General features: G+C 44.7%; 1 protein-coding gene across 3 annotated transcripts in view; it reads right to left on the bottom strand.

Annotated features, from left to right (window-relative positions):
* The window catches only part of FMNL2 (formin like 2), a 304440-nt gene that overhangs the window by 11006 nt on the left and 265534 nt on the right, over window positions 1-27900 (bottom strand). For all 3 annotated transcript variants that reach the window (XM_060256905.1, XM_060256902.1, XM_060256903.1), the window contains exons 13-23: window positions 25640-25741; window positions 22512-22827; window positions 21107-21304; window positions 13863-13987; window positions 12780-12979; window positions 10703-10937; window positions 7655-7723; window positions 7409-7489; window positions 6064-6193; window positions 3570-3733; window positions 1637-1738 (exon numbers count right to left, since the gene is read on the bottom strand). In XM_060256905.1, the coding sequence (XP_060112888.1) occupies window positions 1637-1738; window positions 3570-3733; window positions 6064-6193; window positions 7409-7489; window positions 7655-7723; window positions 10703-10937; window positions 12780-12979; window positions 13863-13987; window positions 21107-21304; window positions 22512-22827; window positions 25640-25741 (1722 nt within the window). The remainder of the gene's footprint in view (window positions 1-1636; window positions 1739-3569; window positions 3734-6063; window positions 6194-7408; window positions 7490-7654; window positions 7724-10702; window positions 10938-12779; window positions 12980-13862; window positions 13988-21106; window positions 21305-22511; window positions 22828-25639; window positions 25742-27900) is intronic.

Below are 27900 nucleotides of genomic sequence, written 5' to 3'. Positions count from 1 at the left end.
TTCCCTTCACTTTTTTCCCGCAGTGGAGGTACCATCATCCACTCAACTCCACAACTACAATGGCCTGCTAATGGCATCTCCTGCTGCTGCCCAGCTTCTCCTCCTCCCCCCTGGCCAGCCCTGTTCTACAGCCACCAGTGGCCACTGTCACTAAAATGGCGGCTATGTTGCTACGTTGTAAAATGGTGGCTATGTTGCTATGTTGTAAGATCCCTTTTCTTTTACACTGCTTATGAAGAAGAAGAAGATATTGGATTTATATCCCGCCCTCCACTCCGAAGAGTCTCAGAGCGGCTCACAATCTCCTTTCCCTTCCTCCCCCACAACAGACACCCTGTGAGGTAGATGAAGATATTGGATTTATATCCCGCCCCCCACTCCGAAGAGTCTCAGAGCAGCTCACAATCTCCTTTCCCTTCCCCCCCCCCCACAACAGACACCCTGTGAGGTAGATGAAGATATTGGATTTATATCCCGTCCTCCACTCCGAAGAGTCTCAGAGCGGCTCACAATCTCCTTTACCTTCCTCCCCCACAACAGACACCCTGTAAGGTGGGTGGGGCTGGAGAGGGCTCTCACAGCAGCTGCCCTTTCAAGGACAACCTCTGCCAGAGCTATGGCTGACCCAAGGCCATGCTAGCAGGTGCAAGTGGAGGAGTGGGGAATCAAACCCAGTTCTCTCAGATAAGAGTCCGCACACTTAACCACTACACCAAACTGGCTCTCCAAACTGTCTGCAAGCACAGACAATGCTGTTCTATTTACAGTGGAGAGATGTGATTTTAAACTGCCTCCATTAAAAAAAAAAAAACCTTAGGAATTTTTCTACAAACCTGGGCTTCCCCCCCCCCCAAGTCTGTAGAAAAACAATGTTCAAGCCCCTTCAGCAATGAAGATCACAGAGTGACCTTGTGCCAGTCATTCTCTCTGCCTCACAGGATTATGGTGAGGAAACCTGGGGAAGGAGAAGCTATGTATACCACTCTCAGCTCTTTAGGGAAGGCCACAGAGATATAAGTAGGCCAGTCACTCTTCTGCAAATGGTCAGAAGGAAGTCTAACCGTCGCTTTAAATGTTCTTCATAACCAACAGCAGAACTGTTACTTAGCTCAACTAACTGCCTTTGAGGAACACGATACTTAATTGCTGTCAAAGTGCAGTCATAACTGTGGTATAAATTAATCCTTGTTTTCAAGATTTCAATATAAATCTTATAGTCTTCTTATATTACCAAACAAGACTCTAGAAATAGACTCTACAATAGTCTTTTTTTGTTTTGTTTTGTGCATACTCAGCAGGGTTGGAAATGACATAACTACAAAACCAGAGCTGGCATGGTGCAGTGGTCAGAGTCAGACTAGATCTGGAAGACCCCAGTTCAACCCGCCCCCCCCTTCCCCGCTGGGAAAGCTCACTGGTTGACCTTGGGCTCGTATGAAACACTCCCAGCTTAACATACCTCAGGGAGTTGTTGTGAAGATAAAATGGGAAAGGGGGAGAATGTTGTCAGCCACTGTGTGTCCCCGATGGGGACAAAAGTGGGGTAGGAAGTAAATGAAAAGTAAAGATTTGGCTAGAAAGGCTGAACTGTGTTCAAATGAAGAATATGAAAAAACAAACAAAAACGTATGCTTACTTTGTAAGCCTTCACAAATCGTACAAAGACAGGGAAGAAGACTGAGGGGGGTGTCGTCTTGGGATTTTCTCCAAAGTATTTCACAGCATCGTCAAAGGCATCCTGCAAAAAAAGGAGACCTTTCAAAGCCTGTTTTCCTTTACATGTGGGCACGAAAAATGGCTAAAGCTACAGAAAGTGCTAAAAGACGCATCCTAAGAAACAAAACACAAGAACAGGAGCAGATCCCGACAGCATCTTCTTCCAGGTAAGCATCTCTAGCTATTCCTCCAGAGTGACTGCCCTCTTGGATCCCACACTTTGGAGAACCACTGCAGCACATTTTAGAAGTGATTATAAGAAGTGCCTAATAAAAGTGATTATAAGATGTCCAGTCTTGCTTTTATATTTTACCATCACTGTCTACAACATCTGAACTTACATTCAGGATGCAAAGCTGGTAACATGGCAGGGGAGGAGGGCTTCTGGTCTCTGCACTTCAAACATGATCAGGGTGGTGAAAGATGGAAGCAGGCGGAAGCAACTCACCCACTCACTGCACAAAGGAAGTACCAATTCTCAAGTACCTCCCTCTGCTTGACTGTCCAATAGGCAAAAGGGAAATGATTTCACAGTTCTGAGCTGCCAGAATAGGAAAACTTGGCAATGCAATCAGTTTCTAAAGAACGTGTCACAGCTGCTGGGGTTTTTTTTCTAGCATTTATGGAGTATGTGTGAAGTACAGATTAGTATGGCCAGGATTGGAAGGTCAGACAGGAATTGCATAGCATAGCGGCTACTTTAAACTGAATCAAACACAGGCAGGTTCTGGATGCTGCCTGGCTTCGAACTCATGTTGGTGCTTTCACAGTATCAACATATCTCATGTGCAGACCTGATTTCCATGATGTCAACTAAGCAGTTTCTCTGAAATCATGGTGTATGAAGCCTGTGAAGGTTAGATATTGGATTTATATCCCGCCCTCCACTCCGAAGAGTCTCAGAGCGGCTCACAATCTCCTTTACTTTCCTCCCCCACAACAGACACCCTGTGAGGTAGATGAAGATATTGGATTTATATCCCACCCTCCACTCTGAAGAGTCTCAGAGCAGCTCACAATCTCCTTTCCCTTCCTCCCCCACAACAGACACCCTGTGAGGTAGATGAAGATATTGGCTTTATATCCTGCCCTCTACTCCAAAGAGTCTCAGAGCGGCTCACAATCTCCTATACCTTCCTCCCCCACAACAGACACCCTGTGAGGTAGATGAAGAGATTGGATTTATATCCTGCCCTCCACTCCGAAGAGTCTCAGAGTGGCTCACAATCTCCTTCACCTTCCTCCCCCACAACAGATACCCTGTGAGGTGGGTGGGGCTGGAGAGGGCTCTCACAGCAGCTGCCCTTTCAAGGACAACCTCTGCCAGGGCTATGGCTGACCCAAGGCCATGCTAGCAGGTGCAAGTGGAGGAGTGGGAAATCAAACCCGGTTCTCCCAGATAAGAGTCAGCCCTTTACAAGGCCACATATTTATCTCCATCAGAATTAATGGCCTGTGGATTAATAGCTGGGAAACATTACTGGACACGACAAATTCACAAAGAAGTTTACAGGCACTTGTTTGTCAGCTGCACGCTGTTGCCTGTGAAGGAAATATGGTGGTTGTGTTAAATGTGAAGCCATCCTAACAGTGCCATCTTAAGAACATCTTCCTGGGAAGAAGCCACACTGGAAAGGCCTGAGTAGGATTCTGAGAAGACCTGCTTAGGACGGCACTGTTAGTGCCAGAGGATGACAGTGGCCATCGCTTTAGTACGGCAAACACAGAAACAACTTAGGGGCAATTCCTCTTCCTCTCAATCAATGTAGCTTTAAAAAGACTACAGATCCCTTCATTTCCAGATCCTGAGAGTTGCATATATCAATATAACCCTTTAACAAGAGCTGGAATACCTGGGCTATTTTTGCATCATCCTGTAACTTTTTAAGTTTCCCTTCGTTGTTCTGAATGAATTCCTTTAGCATGGTATTGTGGTCGTGCATGGTGTACTCGCGCTTCGTTAAATCCAGACCTCTTTGGAGTTCTTTGACGTCCAACAGAACATTTTCGAGGGATACTAAAAAGAAATAAACAAAATGCACTCAAGCACAAACTTTCCATATTTCCATAACATCTCCGTACAAGTATCTTCTGCAGCAAAGCTGGGAAACTTGTCCCACATATCCCAAAGGGCCTGTAAGACAACCCTCTTCTGGCTAGCTTACACCTAGGTCGTTTTCGCACTTAGCGTTTGCTCCCCTTATTCCGCGGCGCAATTATGTCCGGATCATTTTTCTCGTTTTCGCACTAGTGACTCTTTGCGGAGTCGCCTTCCCTGAAGCCCCGGCTCAAATCGTTTTCCCACTGGCATCGACTTGAGTTCGATGCCCTGTCAATCATTTTTTTTTTAAGCGCAAGTCTGGTTGCGTAAGGACGTACTAACGTACTAACGTAACATCGAGCTGTTCCCTCCCCTTCTTTTCGTGGACAAACCGCATCACGTGTGCTGCTGCTGCTTATGGATTGGCTGCAGCTGTAGAATCCTCCACAGCCCTTTATGTATTAACAGAAGCATTCACAGTGGAGAATCCTAGCACTATATTCCCCCCCCAAATTCTGAAGTTGCGAAATATCGCAATAACGAAGAGAGAGAAATCGAGGGGTTTGTGTGTGTGTGTGTGTGTGTGGCAGCTTCTTCCCTTCGCTCCCTCCCGGGTGGCGAAGCTGGGATTTCCTCCGCTCTCTTTCCCCTCCCCGGCTGGCGCTTGCAACGGGGACCTGACTGATTCCTGCTGCCAGAGCTCCACCCCCCGCCCCATTCTCTCCTTCCCCTTCTGTGGCGCGTGTGAAGAGCGAGCTCGCGTCTATTTTCTAACCGAGCGGAATGTAGCCAGGGAGAAGAATGCAGGACTCCAACTTCCCATTTTATACATGGCGATTTTGTGCAGGTCCAGAAATCCTGGTGGCACAGCTGAGGGAGGCATTCCCTTTTTAAAACACACACACATGAACGCTTTGGCCCGCACCGGCACTAGATTCCCCCCCCCCCAACAATGGTCGTTTTCGCATTATCGAGATAACGCAACAGCGAGATAACGCAACTAAAGTCAATAATAATAAAAAAAAATTCTAACGAAACCAATTGAAGTGGCAATTGAGGCTATTCCAGGAGGGTTTTTTTTTCTTTGTTAATTTCGAAATATCGCTATTACGCAAAACTGTGAAGTTTAAAAAAAAAATGGCCGTGCCGGCACTTTGGGGAAGCGCCGCGAAAGGCTGATGATTGGCCAAGGGGGTGGATGGGGTGGGAGGACGGAAAGGGAGAGGGTGCCGCCCACACAGCAGTCGATCCGGCGTGAATGGATTTCCCACAGAAAACTCCGCGGAGTGGATCTGGAGTGGATCCGGAGGTTTTCAAAAACTCCGGAAGGAGGTGGATCTAGATACTCCGGCGTGAAACCCCTGCAGCGCCGGAGCAAACCGCAGCGCCGGAGCAACAGGTGGGAAAACCAGGAAAAGATCCGGAGGTAAATGGGGTGCTACGCCGGAGTAAACGCTAGTGCGAAAACGGCCCTAGTCTACATCTAACTGATACGGGAAATGATAGGTAGCTTACCATGTAGCTTTGTTATGCACATTGCTGTATTGTCTAATGTTTTTAGGTTTTAAATTCTTGAATGTTTAATTTTTATATTTTAAATGTTAGTTTAAATTATGTTCAATCACTTGTTGTGAGCTGCCCTGAGCCACTTGTGGGAAGGGCAGGATACAAATCATAAAATAAATAAAATAAAGTTTAATCAGATAAATATTCTCTCCCCCCTCCATCTTTATCCCACCATTTCTTCAACAAGCTCAGGGGGGTGTACATGGCTCTCCCCTGCTGCTACCAAAACATTTAAGGGCCAGCATCCTAGGTGCTATGCAGAACACTTAAATTGATGCAATAGCAGACTAGAAGGTTTAACTTAGGATCAAACTACTTAACTTACTTTCCCTGGGACCTTCTGCTTCCCAAGCAGATGCTCTACCACTGAGCCACCGTCCCTGAGCCTGCCCTGGCGGGGAGGGCGGGATACAAATAAAAAGTATTATTATTATTATATTATTATCTCCAAAAAAGGGTCCAGGCAAATAGGGGTGAAAAACCTCAGCTTGAGACCCTGGAGAGCCGCTGCCAGTCTGAGTAGACAATACTGACTTTGATGGACCAAAGGTCTGATTCAGTATAAGGCAGCTTCATATGTTCTTATGACACGTCCAATCAATCTTATCCAAACCCAGTCTCTTTTTTCAAACAGACCCCATCACTGCTAACTTGGGGTGTCCAATTTGTTGTTGCATTAAGATAAGCATGAAATCTATTTGAACCTATGTGGAAAATGCACTATGGAATTAACTCTTTACCTGCAGCGGCTTTCTCCACATAATGAAGTTCGTTGTAAAAAAGCGATACTTGCTGATACTTCTCCCTCACAACGTTTGATATATAGTGCAAAAGGGTTTGTTTCCGGTCCGTTGATTTTGTGTCTAGTAACTGAAAAGCAAGAGGCAAAAGAGATGTGTGAGATTAGACTGCATTAACAAACAACCAGTCTTGGATCCAATCAACAGTCAGCAGAAGGCACCTGGATTTTCCCTGCATCCACTTCACTGAAGTTACAGGACCCTAGTGGGCAACCAGTGGCATACCTAGCCAATTTGACGCCCAAATTGGCTGGCAACTCTTCCAGGTCTGTTAACCCTTCCAGCTCCCCCTCATCAGGGTTCATGACACAAGAAAGAGAATATGAACTAAGGTGGGATTATGAAGTTTTAGTGCCTGGAATTCACCTCCAGTTAAAGTTATTATTTAATTTCCTCACCAATTCTCCTCTCATCGGCTAAGTAACCATGGCAACAGGTGGGGGGAACTTACTAGCGGAGGGAGGACTATATCAGGGTCTCAGCATTGTTGCTGGCAACACAGGGCAGCTCTGTTATTTGGACATATGAAGCTGCCTTATACTGAATCAGACCCTTGGTCCATCAAAGTCAGTATTGTCTACTCAGACTGGCAGCGGCTCTCCAGGGTCTCAAGCTGAGGTTTTTCACACTTATTTGCCTGGACCCTTTTTTGGAGATGCCGGGGATTGAACCTGGGACCTTCTGCTTACCAAGTAGATGCTCTACCACTGAGCCACCGTCCCTTCATCTGGGTGAAAACACTTTTAGGCAAAAAAACAGAACATCCCTATGTTGCCAGCATTGCTGGCAATGACACCAAGATGCTGGCGTAGGCCTCCTATGCTGCTGTTAAGTCCTCCTATCAGACAGCTGATTGGTGGTGGGACCCAGAGATCCTCTGCCCCAGATGGGGGATGATAGCCCTAGCCAGAAACTCTCCTCCCCCTTTGCCTTAGGACAGACCTGCGGTACTTGAAGGGGGGGGGCCAAGCAACTGACCATTTAGGTGCCCATGGCCGTAGCAATAGTTTGGATGCAATAACTGATAACAAATGCAATAATCTAATAAGAACTGAGATGCTACACTAGAGAAATTGCTAAGCAAACAAAAGTACTCCCATTGTAACGACATGTTTTGTTTTATTTCAGTCATCTTAGGGGTCCTTCTGGGTTGAAAAGCACAGAAGAAATCAAATCAATCAAATCAATTCCTGGAGCTGTGTGAATGAAGAACTGTAGGCAATCTTCAGGTGAAAACTGTGTGAGTGAGTCAGTTTGGAGAGCTCCCCCCCCCCACCCTACTTACCAGATCTAGACTCTGTAGTTTAAACCCATAAACAGCTCCTCTTTTACTGCTGTTCATATAGTTACCAAGAGCCAATATTATCTGCAGAAATCATAAGAAAACACAACAAGCATGAGCTAACAGTACAGCACATTGTGATGGAAATGAAAAGGTTAGCTTTTACGTAAGGAGAGCCACCAAACACTATCTTTAAGCAATGTTTTTTTAAACAGAGAGAGAGAGAGAAGTAAGAGAAATTATACTTGCTTCTAATATTTTCTTGAGCTTCTGGGATGACTTTATCGAGACAGATGCCGCAATTATTGCATGGAGTTGCTAAAGGCAAACACAAAAAAATGAAGTGAACATCTGTAAAAATCTAAAACTGGAAACTGCAAGGGAGCTGTTGTTACGTAGGCCATCTCTCAGGGAAGACTCTAACTGTACAGCATGAGGTACGTTTATCTCACTTTCCGTTTCACCAGCTGACCTCGGGATTGGATCGTGACTAAGCTAGGATTCCAGGATGCTCTTGGTTTAACAGTGCAGTTGATGGATTAATGTAATGAATTTCAATTAAAACATTTTCTCTGACTAACTGGAAGAGCTGTTATGGTCAAGATTCGAGAGCTTGTGGCTTCTCCTTCTGTGCAAGCTGTCCAGAAGTGAAGGCTCCCTCTTGGTCTTTTCAGGCGCCTAAATGCAGGAATTAAATTCTTTACAAGTGCTCCGTAACTTCATGATTCCTCACTGTTACCAGTCAGTGAAAAAAGCATATGAAATGTAGGAAACAAAAGGACCTTCTTAAGGTATCCTGTCCCACTGATGGCGAATGCAAACGGTCAACTGTGGTTGAGGCCCTTTTAAGTTAAATATCTGGAAAGTGAGGGTACCGGGCTGACTTCTGTTGAAAGTGTTAAAAAACATCCGTAGCCAGTCAAATCAAATTTACTGCATTAGCTCACAGACATATCGAATGACATTAAGAAAGACAGTGCGACACAGCGTAGCATAAAATAGTTGCAATATACACAGGAACCCATAAAATATCCATTAAAAATCTAAAAACATAATATATAATTAGTGAACCTGAACCGTAGTAACTAAAGGCAAGGTTTAACAACTAACTACTGATCCTATAAGAGCGCAGAAATACCCAGTGTGAGCAGGATAACTATTCATCAATCACACCGGCATCAGAGGGTTTCGCCTGGATCTTTGTAACGAAGACAATAATTTTTGCCATTTGTAACATGACCTATTATTTATTTCAGCCTCTAAGTAATATCACAAGTTTGGACCAATCTGATCATCCTGGATATTTTGTTAAAATGTTCCCAAGACATGGCTTTTTTGAGCAGGAACACAGTTCCAACTGGCTTGGTGTCAGAGGGTGTGGCCTAATATGCAAATAAGTTCCTGCTGGGTCCCCCCCCCCCTACAAAAATAGTCCTGTCCTAAAGAATCATTCACGATCCACTGCAGATCTTGGGGGGCACCAAACAACCACGTGGGTCGCGTCCTCCACAGATCTTTAGTCACAAAAGGAGACTCACTCATTATATAGGATATTGTTGCAACGACATAATATATTTGTTTTGTAACAGGAAACAACAATCTAAGGTTGACTGTCCTGGCCTACATCCAGTTTGCTCTGGAACCAGCAATCTCTTTCAAACATCCAGACCTCTAGTTTTAATAAGAGGTGCCTTGCATAGAATCTCCCTATAAGTAAGCCTCTCATGTGCATCTGATTCTCAGTTAGGGATGCCAGACCCACCCCCCCCCCCAGTGGGGATGGAAGTCCCCTGCTCCCAGGCCCCGCTATGGTAAGCAAAAGAGGGACGGTGGATCATTGGTAGAGCATCTGCTTGGGAAGCAGAAGGTCCCAGGTTCAATCCCCGGCATCTCCAAAAAAGGGTCCAGGCAAATAGGTGTGAAAAACCTCTGCTTGAGACCCTGGAGAGCCGCTGCCAGTCTGAGAAAACAATACTGACTTTGATGGACCAAGGGTCTGATTCAGTATAAGGCAGCTTCATATGTAGGAGGGAGGGTGGCTCAGTGGTAGAGCATCTGCTTGGGAAGCAGAAGGTCCCAGGTTCAATCCCCGGCATCTCCAAAAAAGGGTCCAGGCAAATAGGTGTGAAAAGCCTCAGCTTGAGACCCTGGAGAGCCGCTGCCAGTCTGAGAAGACAATACCGACTTTGATGGACCAAAGGTCTGATTCAGTATAAGGCAGTTTCATATGTTCTTATATGTTCAAATCTCAGATAAATCATAATCATTTACAATTTTACACATTTGGTGTTTCTTCACACAGGGATCAGTTTTTTAAACAGAAAGGAAAGCTAAGGAACGTGATGCTTTTATCTCTGGGTAGTTCTAAGTTGACCTCTAAGCAGCAACTATAGGTAATTTATGGAAAATCAGCAAGAATTTATCAGGGGAGAACTTCTGCCTATTTCTAAAGATAATGAAAGCAACGACACTACAACACTATAACACACATATAAGCATAGATATCAACTTGTCAAAGTATTAAAGAGAACTGTTTTAAGATGATGTATAGGTGGTATATGACTCCGAAAAAACTGGCTAAGATAAGTAAGAAAATGTCGGATACATGTTGGAAATGTAAAAAACATGAAGGTTCTTTCTTCCATATGTGGTGGACATGTGAAAAAGCGAAAGAATTCTGGAAGATGATACAACAAGAAATCTCCAAAATTTTGGGCTACGACTTTAAGAAATCTGCAGAGACGTTTTTAATTGGATTACAATTAGAAAAATTTCCAAAAGAAGACAGGACTCTAATTTGGTACCTGCTATCAGCTGCTAGGACATTATACGCGCAGCTTTGGAAGCAAGAAAAAATACCGGAGAAATGGGACTGGACCATGAAAGTTTTATCGTGGTGTGAAATGGACAAACTAACTAGAACACTAAGAGACTATGATTTAGAGATATTCAAAAGGGAGTGGAGAAAATTTAAAGGATATATGGAGAAAACTTGGAAAGTAAAGAAACACTGGACAATTTTTTAGTAGTAAGAATATATACATTGAATTTTGAGCAGTTAGAAGTGCCTTTAGTATTGATTTTGAATTTATAACCTCGGGGAAGTCAACATTGGAGGGAGGGGGGATGAAAATGTCATATGGGTTAATGCGGAAAAAAAAAATTAAGAAATAGTTAAGTTTTGTAACCATATGCTACCAATAAATTGTTTAAACCCAACACACATATAAGCACAATCCTTAGGATTCCGGTTCTAGTTCCATTATGAGAAAGTTCTAAGCGCCACATTTCACTCACTGGAGTCAGCATCTGGATGCTTTCTGCGAAGTTGCCGATGAATGCCATGATGGTCATCTTCTGCATCAGCCTCTCAATCTTGCTGAACTGCATCATGAACCGATCTTCATCCGACAGATTCTCAAGGGGCTTCCTCTCCCGTTCGTAGAGCCGCAACATTTTCACTTCATTCTCAGTGGGCAAGAACCTCATCAGACATTCAACAAAATCGACTGGCAAGGTCTTCAGGTCAAATCTATCCAATGTACACGCAATAAATAAATAAAATGGATAATTACAAAAAAGGGAGTGGCAGTGAGACATTAATCAGAAAAGTTGGTTTCAACGGGCCTAGCTAAAACACGGTGCTCTGATCAGCCCAGGATCCCAAATCACTGCACATTACTAAAGCTGCAGTCTACCCCCTGTGGATACTTTTGATGTTAAACACATCCTTGGTTACCAGCTCCAGTTTAGGGAATACCTGGAGGCTTAGGGGTAGATCCTGGACAGAGTGGGGTTAGGAAGGGAAGGTATTTCTGCAGGATATAATGATATACAGTCCATCCTGCAAAGCATACATTTTCTCCAGGGGAATGGATCCCTAACGTTTAGAGATCAAAGATTTCAGGTTTTCACGGCTGGTAACATCATTAGGGTTTGTAGAATCTTTCGGGATCAAGTGCCATGTTCTACTGGAGAAAGTTTTCCTTCCAGACGTTTCGTTCTCAGTTGCGGAGAACATCCTCAGTGGCGTTGCAGCCGGAGCAGGCGCTCAGACCTTCTTGGCTGCTGTGCATTGAGTGGGCTCAATGCACTCAATGCACAGCAGCCAAGAAGGTCTGAGCGCCTGCTCCGGCTGCAACGCCACTGAGGATGTTCTCCGCAGCTGAGAACGAAACGTCTGGAAGGAAAACTTTCTCCAGTAGAACACAGCACTTGAGCCCGAAAGATTCTACAAACCCTAATGTTTAGAGATCAGCTGAAATTCCAGATCTCCAGGCCCCAGCTGGAGGTTGGCGACCCCAGCCACACTCTGTGCTGATGTCATGCTGTGCTTCATGCAGTTGAAACTATGGGGTGTCGGGGCCAATCAAAGGAGTTGGAATGTTGCAAGCCAAGCACTCTCTTGATGCAGACAAATGTTTCTGAATGGGGGTTCCATGCAGACATAAAACCGACCATGCCAGCTTGTTTGGTTTTGTTTTTTTTCCTGAACCCCTCTTGTTTTAATAACAAAGAAGAAAACCAGGACTGGCTCTTTGCTTCAGGGAAAGATGCTTTGTGGTAGAAGCCAATGAACACCACAAAAGCTTTAGGCAGGTGCCATGATGCCCACAGCCGCCATTGGGGATCACTGATCAAAGGAAAGAAGCAGTACTTTTGGCATGGTAATCCCAGGACTACGGAATGATTCACCACAGGAGATACTCCTCCTGAAAGAAATGCAAAGTGCATTTATTCAGGATGATTTTTGCAAGCCAGACAACAAACTCTCAATGCTTGTTCTGTTGAATGGCTTTAAGTATTACGGCTGCCAGGTTTATTAGGACTGATTTACTATCTTTTTAGTTACTATCTGCGCTGAACAAACAGTGAGGCAGCCTATCCTTTTAAAATATAAATCACACACACACACACACACAATACCACCTACATTTCACTGAGAACATTTGGATTGAATTCAAACCCTAAAGGAAGGAAAACTAGCCCTTTCTTGCTCCAGTAATAGTTAATATGTTTATCTTAGGATGGTATTTCGATTGCTGCTAGGAATGAAAGTATTGAATAACAAGGATCTTAGCAGAAATGTATTTATGACATTCCTCAGAAAACCACCCGCTGGGTTTGACAGTACAGTGATACATGGCTCAGCTCTGTGCATACTGACTGAGAACGCAATCCCACCATTTTCAGTAGGGCTTACTCTCAGGTAAATGCACAAAGGATTACAATCACAGGCTGATGATCAACTGGTGTATATGACCACTGATGACAGTGAGTAGTAGGAAGAGATGTCCTGGATCTCCTCCAGTTGCAGAAATATTACGGGCAAGTAATATAACTAAGCACCACATTAAAGAAACCTTCCACTTACGCTTGAATAGCTTTGCATATTTCATCTGCAGTCTTCCCAGCTTTTCTTAAGGTGATGGCAAGATTTTTTGCCCTGTTAGCTTCCAATAATGTGACTTTGTTTGATCCTTTCTGAGTTATTTGCTTGCTTGAAGAAAGATCAATGGCTGGGCCCTGGGCTTTTGTCTTGAATATTTCTTCAAATTCATCCACATTTAAATCCTTTTCAAAAGACAAAAAAAAATCCAGTTCTAAAACCTGCATTGAAACAATCTACCGTAATTTTTGCACCATAAGACGCACTTCCCCCCCCCCAAAAAAAAAGTGTGGGGGGGGAGTGTGTGCGTCTTATGGAGTGAAGGTACGTACCTTCCTCTGGGGGGGGGGGCGATCCGCTGCCTCCGCCTCTGATCCCGGCGCTTCCCCAGCGCCTGCCTGCCTGGCTCCAGCTCTGACGTTTACAGCAAGCGCCAGGATCGCTCCCTCTGCCCTCCAATCCCAGCGCTTGCTGTAAGCATCATAGCTGAAGCCAGGCAGACAGGCACGGACAAAGCACGCCGCCCCCTCCACAGCCGGCGGTCGCGAAGTGCTGGGTTTGCGGAGGGGGTGGGTGCTTCCTCCGTGCCTGTCTGCCTGGCTTCAGCTGATGCTTAAAGCAAGCGCCGGGATCGGAGGGCGGAGGGAGCGATCCTGGCGCTTGCTGTAAGCATCAGCTGAAGCCAGGCAGACAGGCACGGAGGAAGCACCAGCCCCCTCCGCAAACCCAGCGCTTCACGAGCGCCGGCTATGGAGGGGGCAGCGTGATTTCCCCACGCCTGCGTGCCTGGCTGGGAGACAAGCGGCGAGATCGCTGCTTGCGAAGTGCTGGGTTTGCGGTGGGGGCGGAGGGAGCGATCTCGCCGCTTGTCTCCCAGCCAGGCACCTGCGTCTAATGGTCCAGAGCGTCTAATGGACCGAAAAATACGGTACTTGTTAAAATTCCATGTGAAGGTACCACAAGTCTTGTTTTCACTCTAGCAGCTGGGCAATAGACATTCCTTTCCTTAGTCACATACTATTCTTATAAGAGAAGAACTCGCAAATGTGTGATGTGCGTGGCTCATACCTCTAAGATCCTTTCGTCATCAATTTCATTGAAGACTGTTCCATTAATCTGATTAGGCTTCAGAGCCACCCAGTTAAACACCGGCATGCGAAATTTTGTCTTAATTGGCTTCTTGATTTTCACAGCTTTAAACAAACAGAAAGTGACATCACAAATTCTGAAACAGCTAACGACTGTACAGCAACCAAGCGGCAATTCTGGGAGAGGATGCTTCAACGCTGGTGGTTTGGCAAGAGCAAAACATGCACTTTAAAAAGGTCTGAAAAGACTGAGCTGCATCAGCAGGGGGAAGGGGGGAGAGGCAGAGAAACAGAGTTCTCTTTATTGCAGCGGGCTTTGCCTTAGGTTCACACAAGGAAAGAGTTTATAAAGATCTGACAAAACAAAAGCATTTTTTTCCCTGATAAAAATCCCTATTCCCCACCTCTCACTCCCCACCCCGGATTTGCCCAGAACAACCAAATCTGCCAGAAATCTATAAAATGGTTTGTGACTAGTTTGCCTTAGGAGCTGGATTTGTAATTAATATAATTTTAGACAGCAATTTCCTGTCTTCTCACCCTACTGAAATTAACCATGAATTATTAATTACATTAATTAACAGAAATCAGCATCCATACATTTACCGAAGAATAACAGATAGCATAGCTAAGGTCAGGTCTCATATAAAAGCGGTAAATGAATAAAAATATAGGAGGGTTATTGTAAATATGACACTTCCAGTGCAATCCTAATGAAGTTACAGATAGTAATTCTCATTCTTCCAGCTTTGAAAAAAAGGCGTTTTTGTCAATAAATTGAAAATGGAGCATGCATATGATCAGGTACTGATGCGCTTGGTATGATTGAGTTGAGGACGATTGTGTGAAGCACCTTCTCAGGGACAGTCAAGAATTCTATTCCAAAATGGTTACATTACTCACATGTGAAGATTTGGGATGGATCCATCCCAACACACTGGTACAAGACATGGGCACAAATCGGGCCTATTCATGGTTCGTTTTGAACCAAGCCCGATTGTCCATAGCTTGATTGGTAGCTCTGGGAGCCAATCATGGAGCTCCCCTTCTGCTCTATGGCCACAGACACCCTAACTCCGCTGCTTTCACTTTGCAGCACAAAGAGACAAGTATTGGTCGTTGTGAGAGCTGAAGCTGAACTTTCCTGGGGGCATCTGCTTGGAGGGGGGGGGGGCTATAACCCAGACATTCCAAATCCAGTCTTCACCAAACTTGAGAGTTTGGGTGGAGGAGAGCCTGCTGAAGACTCTTGGTAAGTTTTACACCTCTCCAACCAAACAAACTAGTTCAGGCAATCAAACAAACCACAAACCAACATGATCCATCATTTCCCTGTTCCATGCCCATCCCTACCTAGTATCTTTCCAACTTCCTCTTTTCACCTCTTTTCACTACCATTAACTCAATCGCTTGTGAAAATAGCAAGCCAGGGACATATTTTAACAAGATTTTCCCAAAACCCATCCAACTAAAGTGATGAGAGGCCACTTTCCATGTCCTTCAAGCAGTCTCCTCATCTTTATTCTGTTGAGAAAGGACACATAGCTCTACAGACTGGACTATGATTTAACAATCATCCTGCAGAGATGAGATCATGTCGCTTTCAAATAAGAACATAAGAACATAAGAGAAGCCATGTTGGATCAGGCCAACGGCCCATCAAGTCCAACACTCTGTGTCACACAGTGGCAAAAAATGTTATATACACACATACACTGTGGCTAATAGCCACTGATGGACCTGTGCTCCATATTTTTATCTAAACCCCTCTTGAAGGTGGCTATACTTGTGGCCGCCACCACCTCCTGTGGCAGTGAATTCCACATGTTAATCACCCTTTGGGTGAAGAAGTACTTCCTTTTATCCGTCTTAACCTGTCTGCTCAGCAATTTCATCGAATGCCCACGAGTTCTTGTATTGTGAGAAAGGGAGAAAAGTACTTCTTTCTCTACTTTCTCCATTCCATGCATTATCTTGTAAACCTCTATCATGTCACCCCGCAGTCGACGTTTCTCCAAGCTAAAGAGTCCCAAGCGTTTCAACCTTTCTTCATAGGGAAAGTGCTCCAGCCCTTTAATCATTCTAGTTGCCCTTCTCTGCACCTTCTCTAAAGCTATAATATCCTTTTTGAGGTGCGGCGACCAGAACTGCACACAGTACTCCAAATGAGACCGCACCATCGATTTATACAGGGGCATTATGATACTGGCTGATTTGTTTTCAATTCCCTTCCTAATAATTCCCAGCATGGCATTGGCCTTTTTTATTGCAAACGCACACTGTCTTGACACTTTCAGTGAGTTATCTATCATGACCCCAAGATCTCTCTCTTGATCAGTCTCTGCCAGTTCACACCCCATCAACTTGTATTTGTAGCTGGGATTTGTAGGTGCTTCAGATTCAAAGTTCAGGTCTATTTAGATACCGTTTGGGAGGCACTGTTATCAGTGTTCCCTCTAAACTGAGTTAGTGTGAGCTAGCTCACAAATTTTTAGCCTCCAGCTCACACATTTTTGTCTTAGCTCAGGAAAAATGGCCTCAGAGCAAAGTAATTTCTGCAGCAGCTCACAACTTTAATGCCAATAGCTCACAAAGTAGAATTTTTGCTCACAAGACTCCACAGCTTAGAGGGAGTATTGACCATTACCAAGCACCAAGGAATAGGAATATAAAGAATATTTACACTTGAAGGTAGCTAAACAGAAATGTAACTTTTGAAAGCCTTTGACATAAGGGCCATTACTGCACACTACAATGTGGCTTGGAATAATCAATAGAAAAGTCACAGAATACTGCAGGTATGTTTCATCGATACAAAGTGCTAGTAGCTGAAAGAGTAAGGAAATGCTGCATCCACCTATGGCAAGAGAAACCAAAAGAGGCAACCATCTTCTCCTCACATCTCTCCTGCCCGGAAGTCAACAAGAACGTTGTCATCGACGGCTCTCGTCTCATTATATAGCTTCATTCACAACAGTGAGAAGAGCCCCGCGGCGCAGAGTGTTAAAGCTGCAGTACTGCAGTCCTAAGCTCTGCTCACGACCTGAGTTTGATCTCCGGCGGACGCTGGGTTTTCAGGTAGCCGGCTCGAGGTTGACTCAGCCTTCCATCCTTCCGAGGTCGGTAAAATGAGTACCCAGCTTGCTGCGGGGAAAGTGTAGATGACTGGGGAAGGCGATGGCAAACCATCCCATAAAAAGTTGAAAACGTTATGAAAGCAACGTCAGCCCAGAGTCGGAAACGACTGGTGCTTGCACAGGGGACCTTTCCTTTTTCACACAACAGTGACTGAACACATATTCCATGAAGTAGGAATCCCTAGATTAATCTGCTCAGATGTGAGTTCAAAGATGCTCAGGCTTCCATTTATAAATGGGGGGGGGGGGGAGGAGATAATATTGGCCCCCTACTGGGCTTCTGTAAGGATGATTGCAATCATGTACATGAAGAACTTTAAGCACTAATCTGTGATATAAAGATTAAGGATGATTATATCAGACATACATTTAAGTTGTGTGTAAACTGCGACCTGACCTGTCAACAATACCAATGTTAGGCTTTTAAAACTTGGTGATGTCTTGATGAGCAAATAGTGAGAATTGCACACGGAACAGTGATGCGTTAGTGTGGTGTCTCACAGAGACTATGCATGAGATTTAATGTGCATGCATTATAAAGCCACAGAAGTGAGGAGAAATGCCTGAGAACGTTTTGCACCCTTGCCACGTTTTCAGCAAACTCAAAAGCCATTCATGTTTTTAGAGAGTGTAAAAAACACAGCAAGCCAGGCTTTAAAATGACACACAAATGGATATGGTGATGGGGTGAAGGGCGGGTAACACTGGAGAAAAGGCACTTAAAATACTTAGCAAGAAGGGAACCTACAGAAAAGCTTGATTGGCCCATCTTACAAGGAAGCAGCGGGAATAAAAGAAGAAAAGAATTAGCAATGGTTACAACAGCACAGATCACGGAATCATTCATTAACAGAGCAACAAAAGTCATTACTTCTTCCAGTGACTCCTGAAAAAACACAAACCAGGGCAACTGAGTGCCTCTCTTTACATGTTATGATTTTTCATTATTAACCACATTAAGCAGAGAACTAGAGGTTTGTTCATAGTTGCTACGTATTCATCAACATAATGAAGTGGGACAAACCATTTTCCTACACGAATTCATCTTGGTGCCAATCGAAATGAGACACTGGGGGCGTTTTCGCACTGACCTTAATCAGCAGCGACGCCCCTCTTCACCACGCAGGATCGGCGCGGATTTCGCACTAATTGCTGCGGAGCACCCGGAAGAGCCGGAAAGTCCCGCGGCTTTTGCGGCGCAAACGGAAACCGCCAAAAACCAGTTTCCATTTGTGCCGCAAAAGCCGCGGGACTTTCCGGCTCTTCCGGGTGCTCCGCGGCAATTAGTGCGAAATCCGCGCCGATCCTGCGCGGTGAAGAGGGGCGTCGCTGCTGATTAAGGTCAGTGCAAAAACGCCCTGGGAGTTCTGTGACTGGAGTTCCCAGCTTTTTCTTTAGGTCGAAAAACAGCATTGGACAGCATTATTTGTGGTTACCACCAGCCCCACCATTTCCCCAGTCCTCTGGCACATGCAGAGCCCTTGAGAGAGACAGAATTCTCTCAGTTGCACAGTAATAGAGACATGACAAAGAGAGAAAGACAGAGCCACTTTCACATTTAGTCCCAGGCCTAAATCCAAATATGTGATACAAATTTTCCAAACCATGCTTGAAATTTAGACAGGAGCACTGTCTAAATGTGTTGACCATTTTCTTATTAATGGGCTCTGTACACAGGGCCTAAATACATGAATCATGATTCATGTTCTTCCAAAGAGCAGAGAACTCGAAGGAAAAATGTATGAATTGCAGCAAGACAATAAACAGAGGATTAGGAGGCTGACTGAACATCAGATTTTAAGGGAGGAATGTGAATGAAAGACAGCAACAAGCCAAGGACTGGAAAACTGGAAACAGGCCAGACGAAGCCACAGAGACACAGGCCTATCATTTCAGAACCTGACACGGAACCTCTTCTCTGCCATCGAAGGACAAAGAGCATGGATGAAATTCAGGAAGAGGCCGGTGAAATTAAGCACTTTTCTTACTTTGCTGACTGACAGCACAAGCCTATGCATGTTTGCTCAGAAGTAAGCCCTACTATGCACGATGGAGCTTACTCAAGGTAAAGACTGCTGAGGACTGCAGCTGGAATGGGGTGCCAAATCCACAGCAGAGGCATATAAATTCTGCCTATCATAACTGTGCTCCCAGAAAGGAAAAAAAAATCCAATGCCAACTTTGAGAGAACAAGTAGGGGAACCTGTGAGGACTCACAGGTGAGGGGAACCTCATTCCCCTACTTTCTCCCCCCTTCACTTTTGCTTTTTGCACGCCCTGAGCAGCCTTGGCAGTCTCTCCCCTTTTCTTCTCCCCAACCCTCCGACACACCTTCCCTTCTTCCGTATCTTCTTGTTTTAACAATTTATTAATAACATGTGGTTACAATATTTAATTGTCTCTTTTCTATACTAACCCATATGATATTTCAGCCCCCCCCTCCCGTATTTGACTTCCCCGAAGTTATAAATTTAAATTCAATTATAAAGGTACCACTAACCAATCAAAGTTCAATATTTTTCTTCTCTCATTAATACTAAAAAATTGTCCAATGTCTTTTTACATTCCACTCTTTCTCCATATATCCTCTAAATTTCTTCCACTCCTTTTTGAATATGTCTAAATCATAGTCTCTTAAAGTTTTAGTTAATTTGTCCATCTCACTTCCACGATAAAACTTTCACAATCCAATCCCATTTCTCTGGTATTTTTCTCTGTTTCCACAGCTGCTCATCCTTCTTCTGTATCTTCTATGCCTTTTTGTTCCCTCCCATCTCAGCTTTCCTTTTTTACCTTTCCCGCTATACCCCTTTCCAGTTTTATTTTTCCTTCCTCCTTTTATCCTTTTTAGTCTTTCTTGCTCCTCACAAAATTCCCATGAGACGCACAGAAGGAAGGCATCCATCCACCCTAGAAGAAGTATTGTGATAGTAGGATCACGTTTCCATTTTAAAAGTCAGACAACTTTTAAACGTTTCTCAAAGCCCAAGGAACAGCACCCTGAGCTTCTGGCTGTGGAAAACATCAGATCCTTTATTTCCACCCTTTCCTAGATGATCAATATAATAAATATAATTTTGGATTGATGGTTGCTGTGGTTCAACAGGATTTGCTGTCTGAAATACCTCAAATAGGCCAAACAGAACTTCTTCATATTGTAACTATAATTTCAGAACAAAAAGTTCATGATGAACAAAAGCTATTGAGGAAGACTCAGTATGGATTCTGTAAGGGAAGATCTTGTCTCACTAACCTGCTGGGAGTTTTTGAGGGGGTGAACAAACATGTCGTCCCTCCATTCTGGAGTCATCCCTCCATTCACAATCATTAGAAATGTGGTATTTGGAAGTGAAGTTCTGAAACTTTACAGGCAATAAAGGCGGGGGGGGGGACATTTGGGTCCCTCTAGACTTAATGGGATAAGCAAAAAACTGCTCCCAGTGACATAAGCCTTCCCTCCTTTGTGGCAGATAAAGGCAATTCTGAGGTCCAGGCTACATGTGAGGTTCAGTCAAGTACAGGTTGTTCCCCACCCCCCTCCAATTTATTAACAAAATGCAGCCCCAGAGATTGAACTTTGGAATGAAAGACTGGCACACAGGAGGGACGGTGGCTCAGTGGTAGAGCATCTGCTTGGTAAGCAGAAGGTCCCAGATTCAATCCCTGGCATCTCCAACTGAAAAGGGTCCAGGCAAATAGGCGTGAAAAGCCTCAGCTTGAGACCCCCGCAGAGCCGCTGCCAGTCTGAGTAGACAATACTGACTTTGATGGACCGAGGGTCTGATTCAGTATAAGGCAGCTTCATGTGTTCACACAGTTTGGGAGGGCTTCTTAACCCTTTGGAAAATTTCCCAGTCCTTCATTTTGTGTCTCCACTTGAACAAGAGGGAGAGGAGGGGGAGCATTTCCTAACTCAATTGACTGCCCAAAATCTGGTGGATGTTAAGACAACCATGTGTTTCTAGAGGATCCCAGACAAATCCTGTACATGACTGAAAACTAAGGAGACACAAGCCTATACCTGACCGCCGCCCTTGATTACCGGATGCCCAAAAAGCCAGCATTAGTAACATTTGCTGGTTCTTACCTGCTAATCCTGAATTGAAAACTACCGTAGGGGAGGCCGTTCCCGGAAGAGGAGGTGCTGATGGAGGGGGTGGGGGTGCCACTGGGGGAGCTGGCACCGATTCTGCAGTTGGGCCAGGAAGAGGAGGTGCAGGAGGAGGTGGTGGAGGAGGCGGAGGTGGTGGAGGAGGCGCAGGCGCTGTCACGGGGCCATTTTGCACTATGGAATGAAAAAGAAGAAGAAGATATTGGATTTATATCCCGCCCTCCACTCCGAAGGGTCTCAGAGCGGTTCACAATCTCCTTTACCTCCCCCCCCCCCGCAACAGACACCCTGTGAGGTAGATGAAGATATTGGATTTATATCCTGCCCTCCACTCCGAAGAGTCTCAGAGCGGCTCACAATCTCCTTTCCCTTCCTCCCTCGCAACAGACACCCTGTGAGGTAGATGAAGATATTGGATTTATATCCCACCCTCCACTCCGAAGAGTCTCAGAGCGGCTCACAATCTCCTTTCCCTTCCCGCCCCCCCCCCCCCCCCCCCCGCAACAGACACCCTGTGAGGTAGATGAAGATATTGGATTTACATCCTGCCCTCCACTCCAAAGAGTCTCAGAGCGGCTCACAATCTCCTTTCCCTTCCTCCCCCACAACAGACACCCTGTGAGGTAGATGAAGATATTGGATTTATATCCCGCCCTCCACTCCGAAGAGTCTCAGAGCAGCTCACAATCTCCTTTACCTTCCCCCGCCCCCGCAACAGACACCCTGTGAGGTAGATGAAGATATTGGATTTATATCCCGCCCTCCACTCCGAAGAGTCTCAGAGCGGCTCACAATCTCCTTTCCCCTCCTCCCCCACAACAGACCTGTGAGGTGGGTGGGGGTGGAGAGGGCTCTCACAGCAGCTGCCCTTTCAAGGACAACCTCTGCCAGAGCTATGGCTGACCCAAGGCCATCCCAGCAGGTGCAAGTGGAGGAGTGGGGAATCAAACCCGGTTCTCCCAGATAAGAGTCTGCACACTTAACCACTACACCAAACTGGCTCTCCAGCAAGATGTTATTTGAAAGTATTTGCCAAGATGTTATTTGAAAGCAAGATGTTATTTGAAAGTATTTGCACCGATGGTAAAACATAGGGAAACACGGATTTGCATCTTTCAGAGGAACTTTCGATACTTCTAACCTGTTTTCCTCATTCGACTCCAAGAGCATATAAATACAAATGCATATAAGTGCATATACATCAATTATCCCATAACATGTTGCACTCAGTTTCGTTATCTTATAGGTGGAATCCTATGCAGAGCCCACTAATGTCAATGTGTCGGGAAGGGTGTAACTCTGCATAGGATGGCACAAAAGAGTTTGCAAAAGCTGACCGGTCTTTAAAAGCACTGCAAGATAACCTTCCAAAATGCCTCACCCGCTTCTGATTCCCCTGTCGACAGTGGTAAAGGTGGTGGAGGAGGCGGCAATGGAAGTGAAGACACAGGGCCAGAAAGTGACCCTATGCACGTGCCAGCAGCAGCTTCGGACCCCGAGGGTGATGTCCCTGAAGCCACCCCGACAGGAAGAATGGAAATATCACCATCTCCTTTCTTCTGAATTTTAATGGACCCTTGCTTCTCCAGTTCATGGATCTTTTTCTCCAGTGTTGACTGCCGCTGAATGGCCTCCTCCTTTTCTTTGACCATTTTTCTCAGCGTGTGGACCTGTGTATTTGCATCCTTGTAGATTTCCTGAGAATGAATCCAAAGGAAAGAACTGATTTGTATTTGAACTGTTAACGTAAGAGCCCCCTCACCAGAAGTCCACGGTCATACGATGCCAGAAGATACAGAAGAAAACAGTGTTGGTGTGTGTGTGCGCGCACCCTTTGCAAACCCAAACAGCATCTTTTAAAGAAATTCAAGATTCAAGCGCAGATGACAAAATGCCATCTGAAAGGTAAGTCAATAAGACAAGGTGTCAAACATATGGCTGGTGGACCAGATCCATTTCTGCAGGGTTTGTATCCTGCCCATGAGCAACTGGCTCCCTCCTGCTTCCTACTTTGGGACTGCTGCTGCTGTTGCATCACAATTTACTTTTGTCCAGCTCCCTCTGCTGCTTCCTGTTCCCTTCTAAGCCTCCTTCCTGCTTCCTTCCTTCCAAGCCAAGCCTCTCTTTCATCCACAGGCTGAAGGGCGGGCTCCTCTTTCGGAAGGAAGGGAGGGGGAGGCAAAGACTGAGAGAGAGAGAGAGAGTCCTGTCCCAAAGACAGAGCAAAATCTGAGTCCCGTGGCTCATTTAAGACCAACAACGTTTTATTTCAGGTATAAGCTTTTGTACAGTTTCCTCTGTCTGTCTCTCTCTCTCTCTCTCACTCACTCACATACACACACACGGAAATGTGTGTTAAAATGTAGGGGCTCATTGGGATAAGGGGGAAGGAGAATTAAAAGGAAATTGTTTTGGCGTATTTTTTTTAGATTAGATTTCTCTTTGCCTATCTGATTAGGAATTAGAACACTTGGATTGGCCTCCATTGTTTAATAACACAATTCCATTGGATTCCATTGTTTAATAACGGAAATAGATGACTAAGTACTTAAAAACACATGTCTGGTCCCTTTCTCCCTTTCCGCCCCACTGGGTGCCTTTCTTCATCCCCCCTTTGCTTTTTCAGCTGTTTCATTATCATCAAGCGCTAGTGATCGTTTAAACAGATGAAGGAAAAGAAGAAATCTAAACGTACAGCTTGCAAGCTTAATTAGTGGGAAAAAGCAAGAGTCCGGCAGTGCCTAACCAAATTTGTGGCTGGGCATGAGCTTTCATGAGTCACTGCTCACTTTTTCAGATACAGCTAGGATGGAAGTCCATCATCCTGCATAGTTACCCCAAGTGGCAGGAATCTGGCAACAAATGCCCCCCCAGCTTTCCAACATGAAAATGGCTGAGGCTTTTCATCCAAGCCTGTCTCCACCACCTCAGAGCCACTCTTCAGGATGGGCAAGTATCATTCCTCTTTTTCTGACTCCATCCCCTAATGGTTCTTCTTACCTGTGCAGTCCCCTCCTCCTTTCAGGACTGGATCTACATGTTTTTTGAGGGGGGGAGGCAAAATTAAAAAAAATGACCCCCCTTATTCTATCTTATGGGCCCATAGAATACAATGAACTCCATACCCAATTTGGTGCCCCCCCATGTCAGCACTCGGGGCAAGCACCCCCCTCTGCCCCCCCCCGCCCCGCCCCAGATCTGGCCCTGCTTCCTTTGTGCTGCTTTAGTAACCCAGCATCTTGAATCAGGACTTCCTTTTTACTCCCAAAGTTCCCCTCCTAGATTTGGTTACTGCTGGCCCTTCCTGTTTCCCAATGTCTCTCCATAACTGTCCTTCTCAGATACCCTAAAGCCTCTCCTTCATTCCCTTTCTGCTTTCTTATCTTGTCTCTGTCCTTCAGAAAGAGACACACACAGCACTCTCTCACTCTCCCCTTCTCATAGACTCACTGTATATGAGATTGGGCATCTAAACTACTAAGGAGTATAGGAATTGTTTAATTGGGATTTGCCACATATCTTTGCTAAAGTATGTTATTTGTGTCTGCCAAAGTTCTCATTTGAATGTGCTAACGACAGTCTCTTAAAGCGTTAGATTTGAAAGTGATTTGTCAGGGATAGTTTGCAAACTTAATCTATCAGCATATTTTCCCCATATGGTATTTGCCTTTTCTGCCTTAGCTCTTAGACTGCTCCCTTTGTTTAAGAACATAAGAGAAGCCATGTTGGATCAGGTCAATGGCCCATCCAGTCCAACACTCTGTGTCACACAGTGGCAAAAAAAAAAAAAAAACAAGCGCCATCAGGAGGTTCACAAGTGGGGCTAGAAGCCCTTCCACTTTGCCCCTCCCCAAACAGTTTGTCTAATAGTTCTTATTTTAGACAAGAATCTTTTTTTCCGTTGGAAAGTAAGATGTCTGTGAATACAAAGACTCCTGATCCCAAATTCCCATGATGTGGACTGCATGAATGCGCATACAAGTATTCCTCACCCTGTTCCCTGAGTAATATGAAGAACAAGGCAGTGTACTAAAACTGAAGGAACACAAACACCTTTGAATCTCAGCTTAAAATTATTAAAGGCTATAATGGCACAGATACATTCTATACATGTTGGCAGTTTTTGCAGCCATTTCCGGAAAGAAACAAAAGAACATTATCTTTCCAACTGGTACACTTTGGAAATAGTTACCTTATTCCTGCGGTAAGTAAATCCACCCGTAATCAATTGTGAGTGCAAAAGGTGAGTTTAGTGAATGTCACTTTTAATAATAATAATAATAATAATAATAATAATAATAATAATAATAATAATAATAATAATAATAATAATAATAATAAATTTTATTTATACCCCGCCCTCCCCGCCGAGGCAGGCTCAGGGAGGCTTACAGGACATGGCAAAAGCCATATTAAAACAATAAAAAAACCCTTGAGAAATAAAACAATAAACCTTGAGAAACTTGCGAGCAACCTATGGAGCACTGCAATCCACAGGCATATACTTACTCGAACGACATCCAGTTCTTTGTTTCTTTGCATGAGTTGCTTTTCCAGTTCCACAATCTTCGCCATAGCTTCGTTTTCTGTGTCTTGAAGTTTTTCTGATATCTGTGTTTTAAAGAAGATTAATCGGTAAGAGACATTTCAGCAATTAAAGAAAAAAAAGAAATTCCAGGAAATGAAATAAATAAGAATTTCCATTGTCTAGTAGACCATTCTAGAAATTCTGTTATCTAAAAAAACTGACAGGGTTTTCAGACTAGGAAGACATCAGTACATGCACACTTACTCAACGGGTACAATTCCAGCTAATGGGTGGTCCAAGCGGCATATGTAATATGGAATTAGTGCCTGCATGGCAGGGCTCCTGGAGTACCTACCAGGCAACAAGATGCTGAGATCTTGATCTTTACTGACAAAGGACTTTGAGAGGAGCATTTTTGGTCTAAGGCAATGGAGTTTAAATGCCCAGGCCATGTCTGTATGGACTCTCAATAGAGACTATGGCAGATTCTGTAAAACTGACTGAACCTCATTCGCTTTTAAGACAATGGTGCATCTAACTGGCAAAGAAGCTTTCAGTGGAATCCTAGGCAGTAAGCTTAATGATTTCAGAGTGTAACCATGCTTAGTACTGCCCTGTTATTTGCTCTTATTACTGTGATACAATATGCATGTATATGGAGGATCTTTCTGCTATCATATTCACACCATGAACATATGAAGCTGCCTTATACTGAATCAGACCTTTGGTCCATCAAAATCAGTATTGTCTTCTCAGACTGGCAGCGGCTCTCCAGGGTCTCAAGCTGAGGTTTTTCACACCTATTTGCCTGCACCCTTTTTTGGAGATACCAGGGATTGAACCTGGGACCTTCTGCTTCCCAAGCAGATGCTCTACCACTGAGCCACAGCCCCATTCATGGCTCTCCAGGGTCTCAAGCTGAGGTTTTTCACACCTATTTGCCTGGACCCTTTTTTGGAGATGCCAGGGATTGAACCTGGGACCTTCTGCTTCCCAAGCAGATGCTCTGCCACTGAGCCACAGCCCCATTCATGGCTCTCCAGGGTCTCAAGCTGAGGTTTTTCAAACCTATTTGCCTGGACCCTTTTTTTGGAGATGCAAGGGATTGAACCTGGGACCTTCTGCTTCCTAAGCAGATGCTCTACCACTGAGCCACCGTCCCTCCCCACCGTCCCTCCCACTAGCAATGCCTCAGAACAGGACACTTACCAAAACTTAGGGACATGCTCTCTTTTAATTGTGTGGTCTTTAAATTTCTTGTTATTGCTTTCTCTCACTCAAGGGACATAATGCTGTCACCAGGAATTTAATTTCAAGCCTATTAACCTTTCCTATAGTTTTGTGCCTGAGTTCTAAGGCTCCTCCGTTGGACTATGGGGTCCTGAGAATGAGACTCTAGTATTTAAATAGCATATGACTCCGAGTTAATAAACAAAGTAAAACTTTCTATGTACAAGAAGCATATTGGTTTCAAGGTGTTTTGTAACTTCTCTCTTCAGCGAATAAAAGAGTGTATGTTAATAACTTCTGACTGAGCTGTTGCGCTCTTTCTCTTTACAATCACTCCTCTCTCTCAAATCCCCCTTTCTCTTCAGAATGTACTTTGCATCACTTCACCCTTGACATTTGTGGTGGCTCCTTCTCCTGAAGTACCTATTTTGTGGCTGACTCTGCCTTCTGTGGCAGCTATTTTGTGGCTGCACCCGCCAGCTTCTCTAGCAGAAGTCTGAAGGTACCTGCAAGCTCAAAAGATTTGAGACTTCTGGTGAAGGGGCAGCCCCTGAATAATTAATTAATACCCCCCAAAATAATAATATTTGTCATACTGAGTAAAAAATATGCTTTGTCTTCAAACTAAGGGGTCTGTTGTAAAACTGCTGTTAGAAACTGACTACCGTCCAGCGGCTGTGAGCTCCAGCTGTAAGATTAGATAAGGGAACAGCCTTCCTACAGGTGACTTGCTGTATATAGATAAAGAAGGCCACCGTCATGGAAATTTACTAGAAGGAGTTCTGTGAAGGAGGGATCTTTGAAATCTGATAAGCTTGCGCCAGCCTGCTTGCTTGCTTGCTTGAAAACTGTCTGCACACGGGAAAATGTATCTCAGTCATTTTGGGGGGCCATGCCCGACTGGGTTCTGCTTACGGTACCATAAAGTAAACCTCGCTTCAAACCAGTAAGTTTGTGCAGACCTCGTTATTTCTCTGCTTCATTTTGGTGCATTGACCGATGGGAAAATAAC

Source organism: Heteronotia binoei, chromosome 16 (assembly GCF_032191835.1).
Source record: "Heteronotia binoei isolate CCM8104 ecotype False Entrance Well chromosome 16, APGP_CSIRO_Hbin_v1, whole genome shotgun sequence".
NCBI lineage: Eukaryota > Metazoa > Chordata > Lepidosauria > Squamata > Gekkonidae > Heteronotia > Heteronotia binoei.
This window is presented reverse-complemented; position numbering and strand designations above follow the sequence as displayed.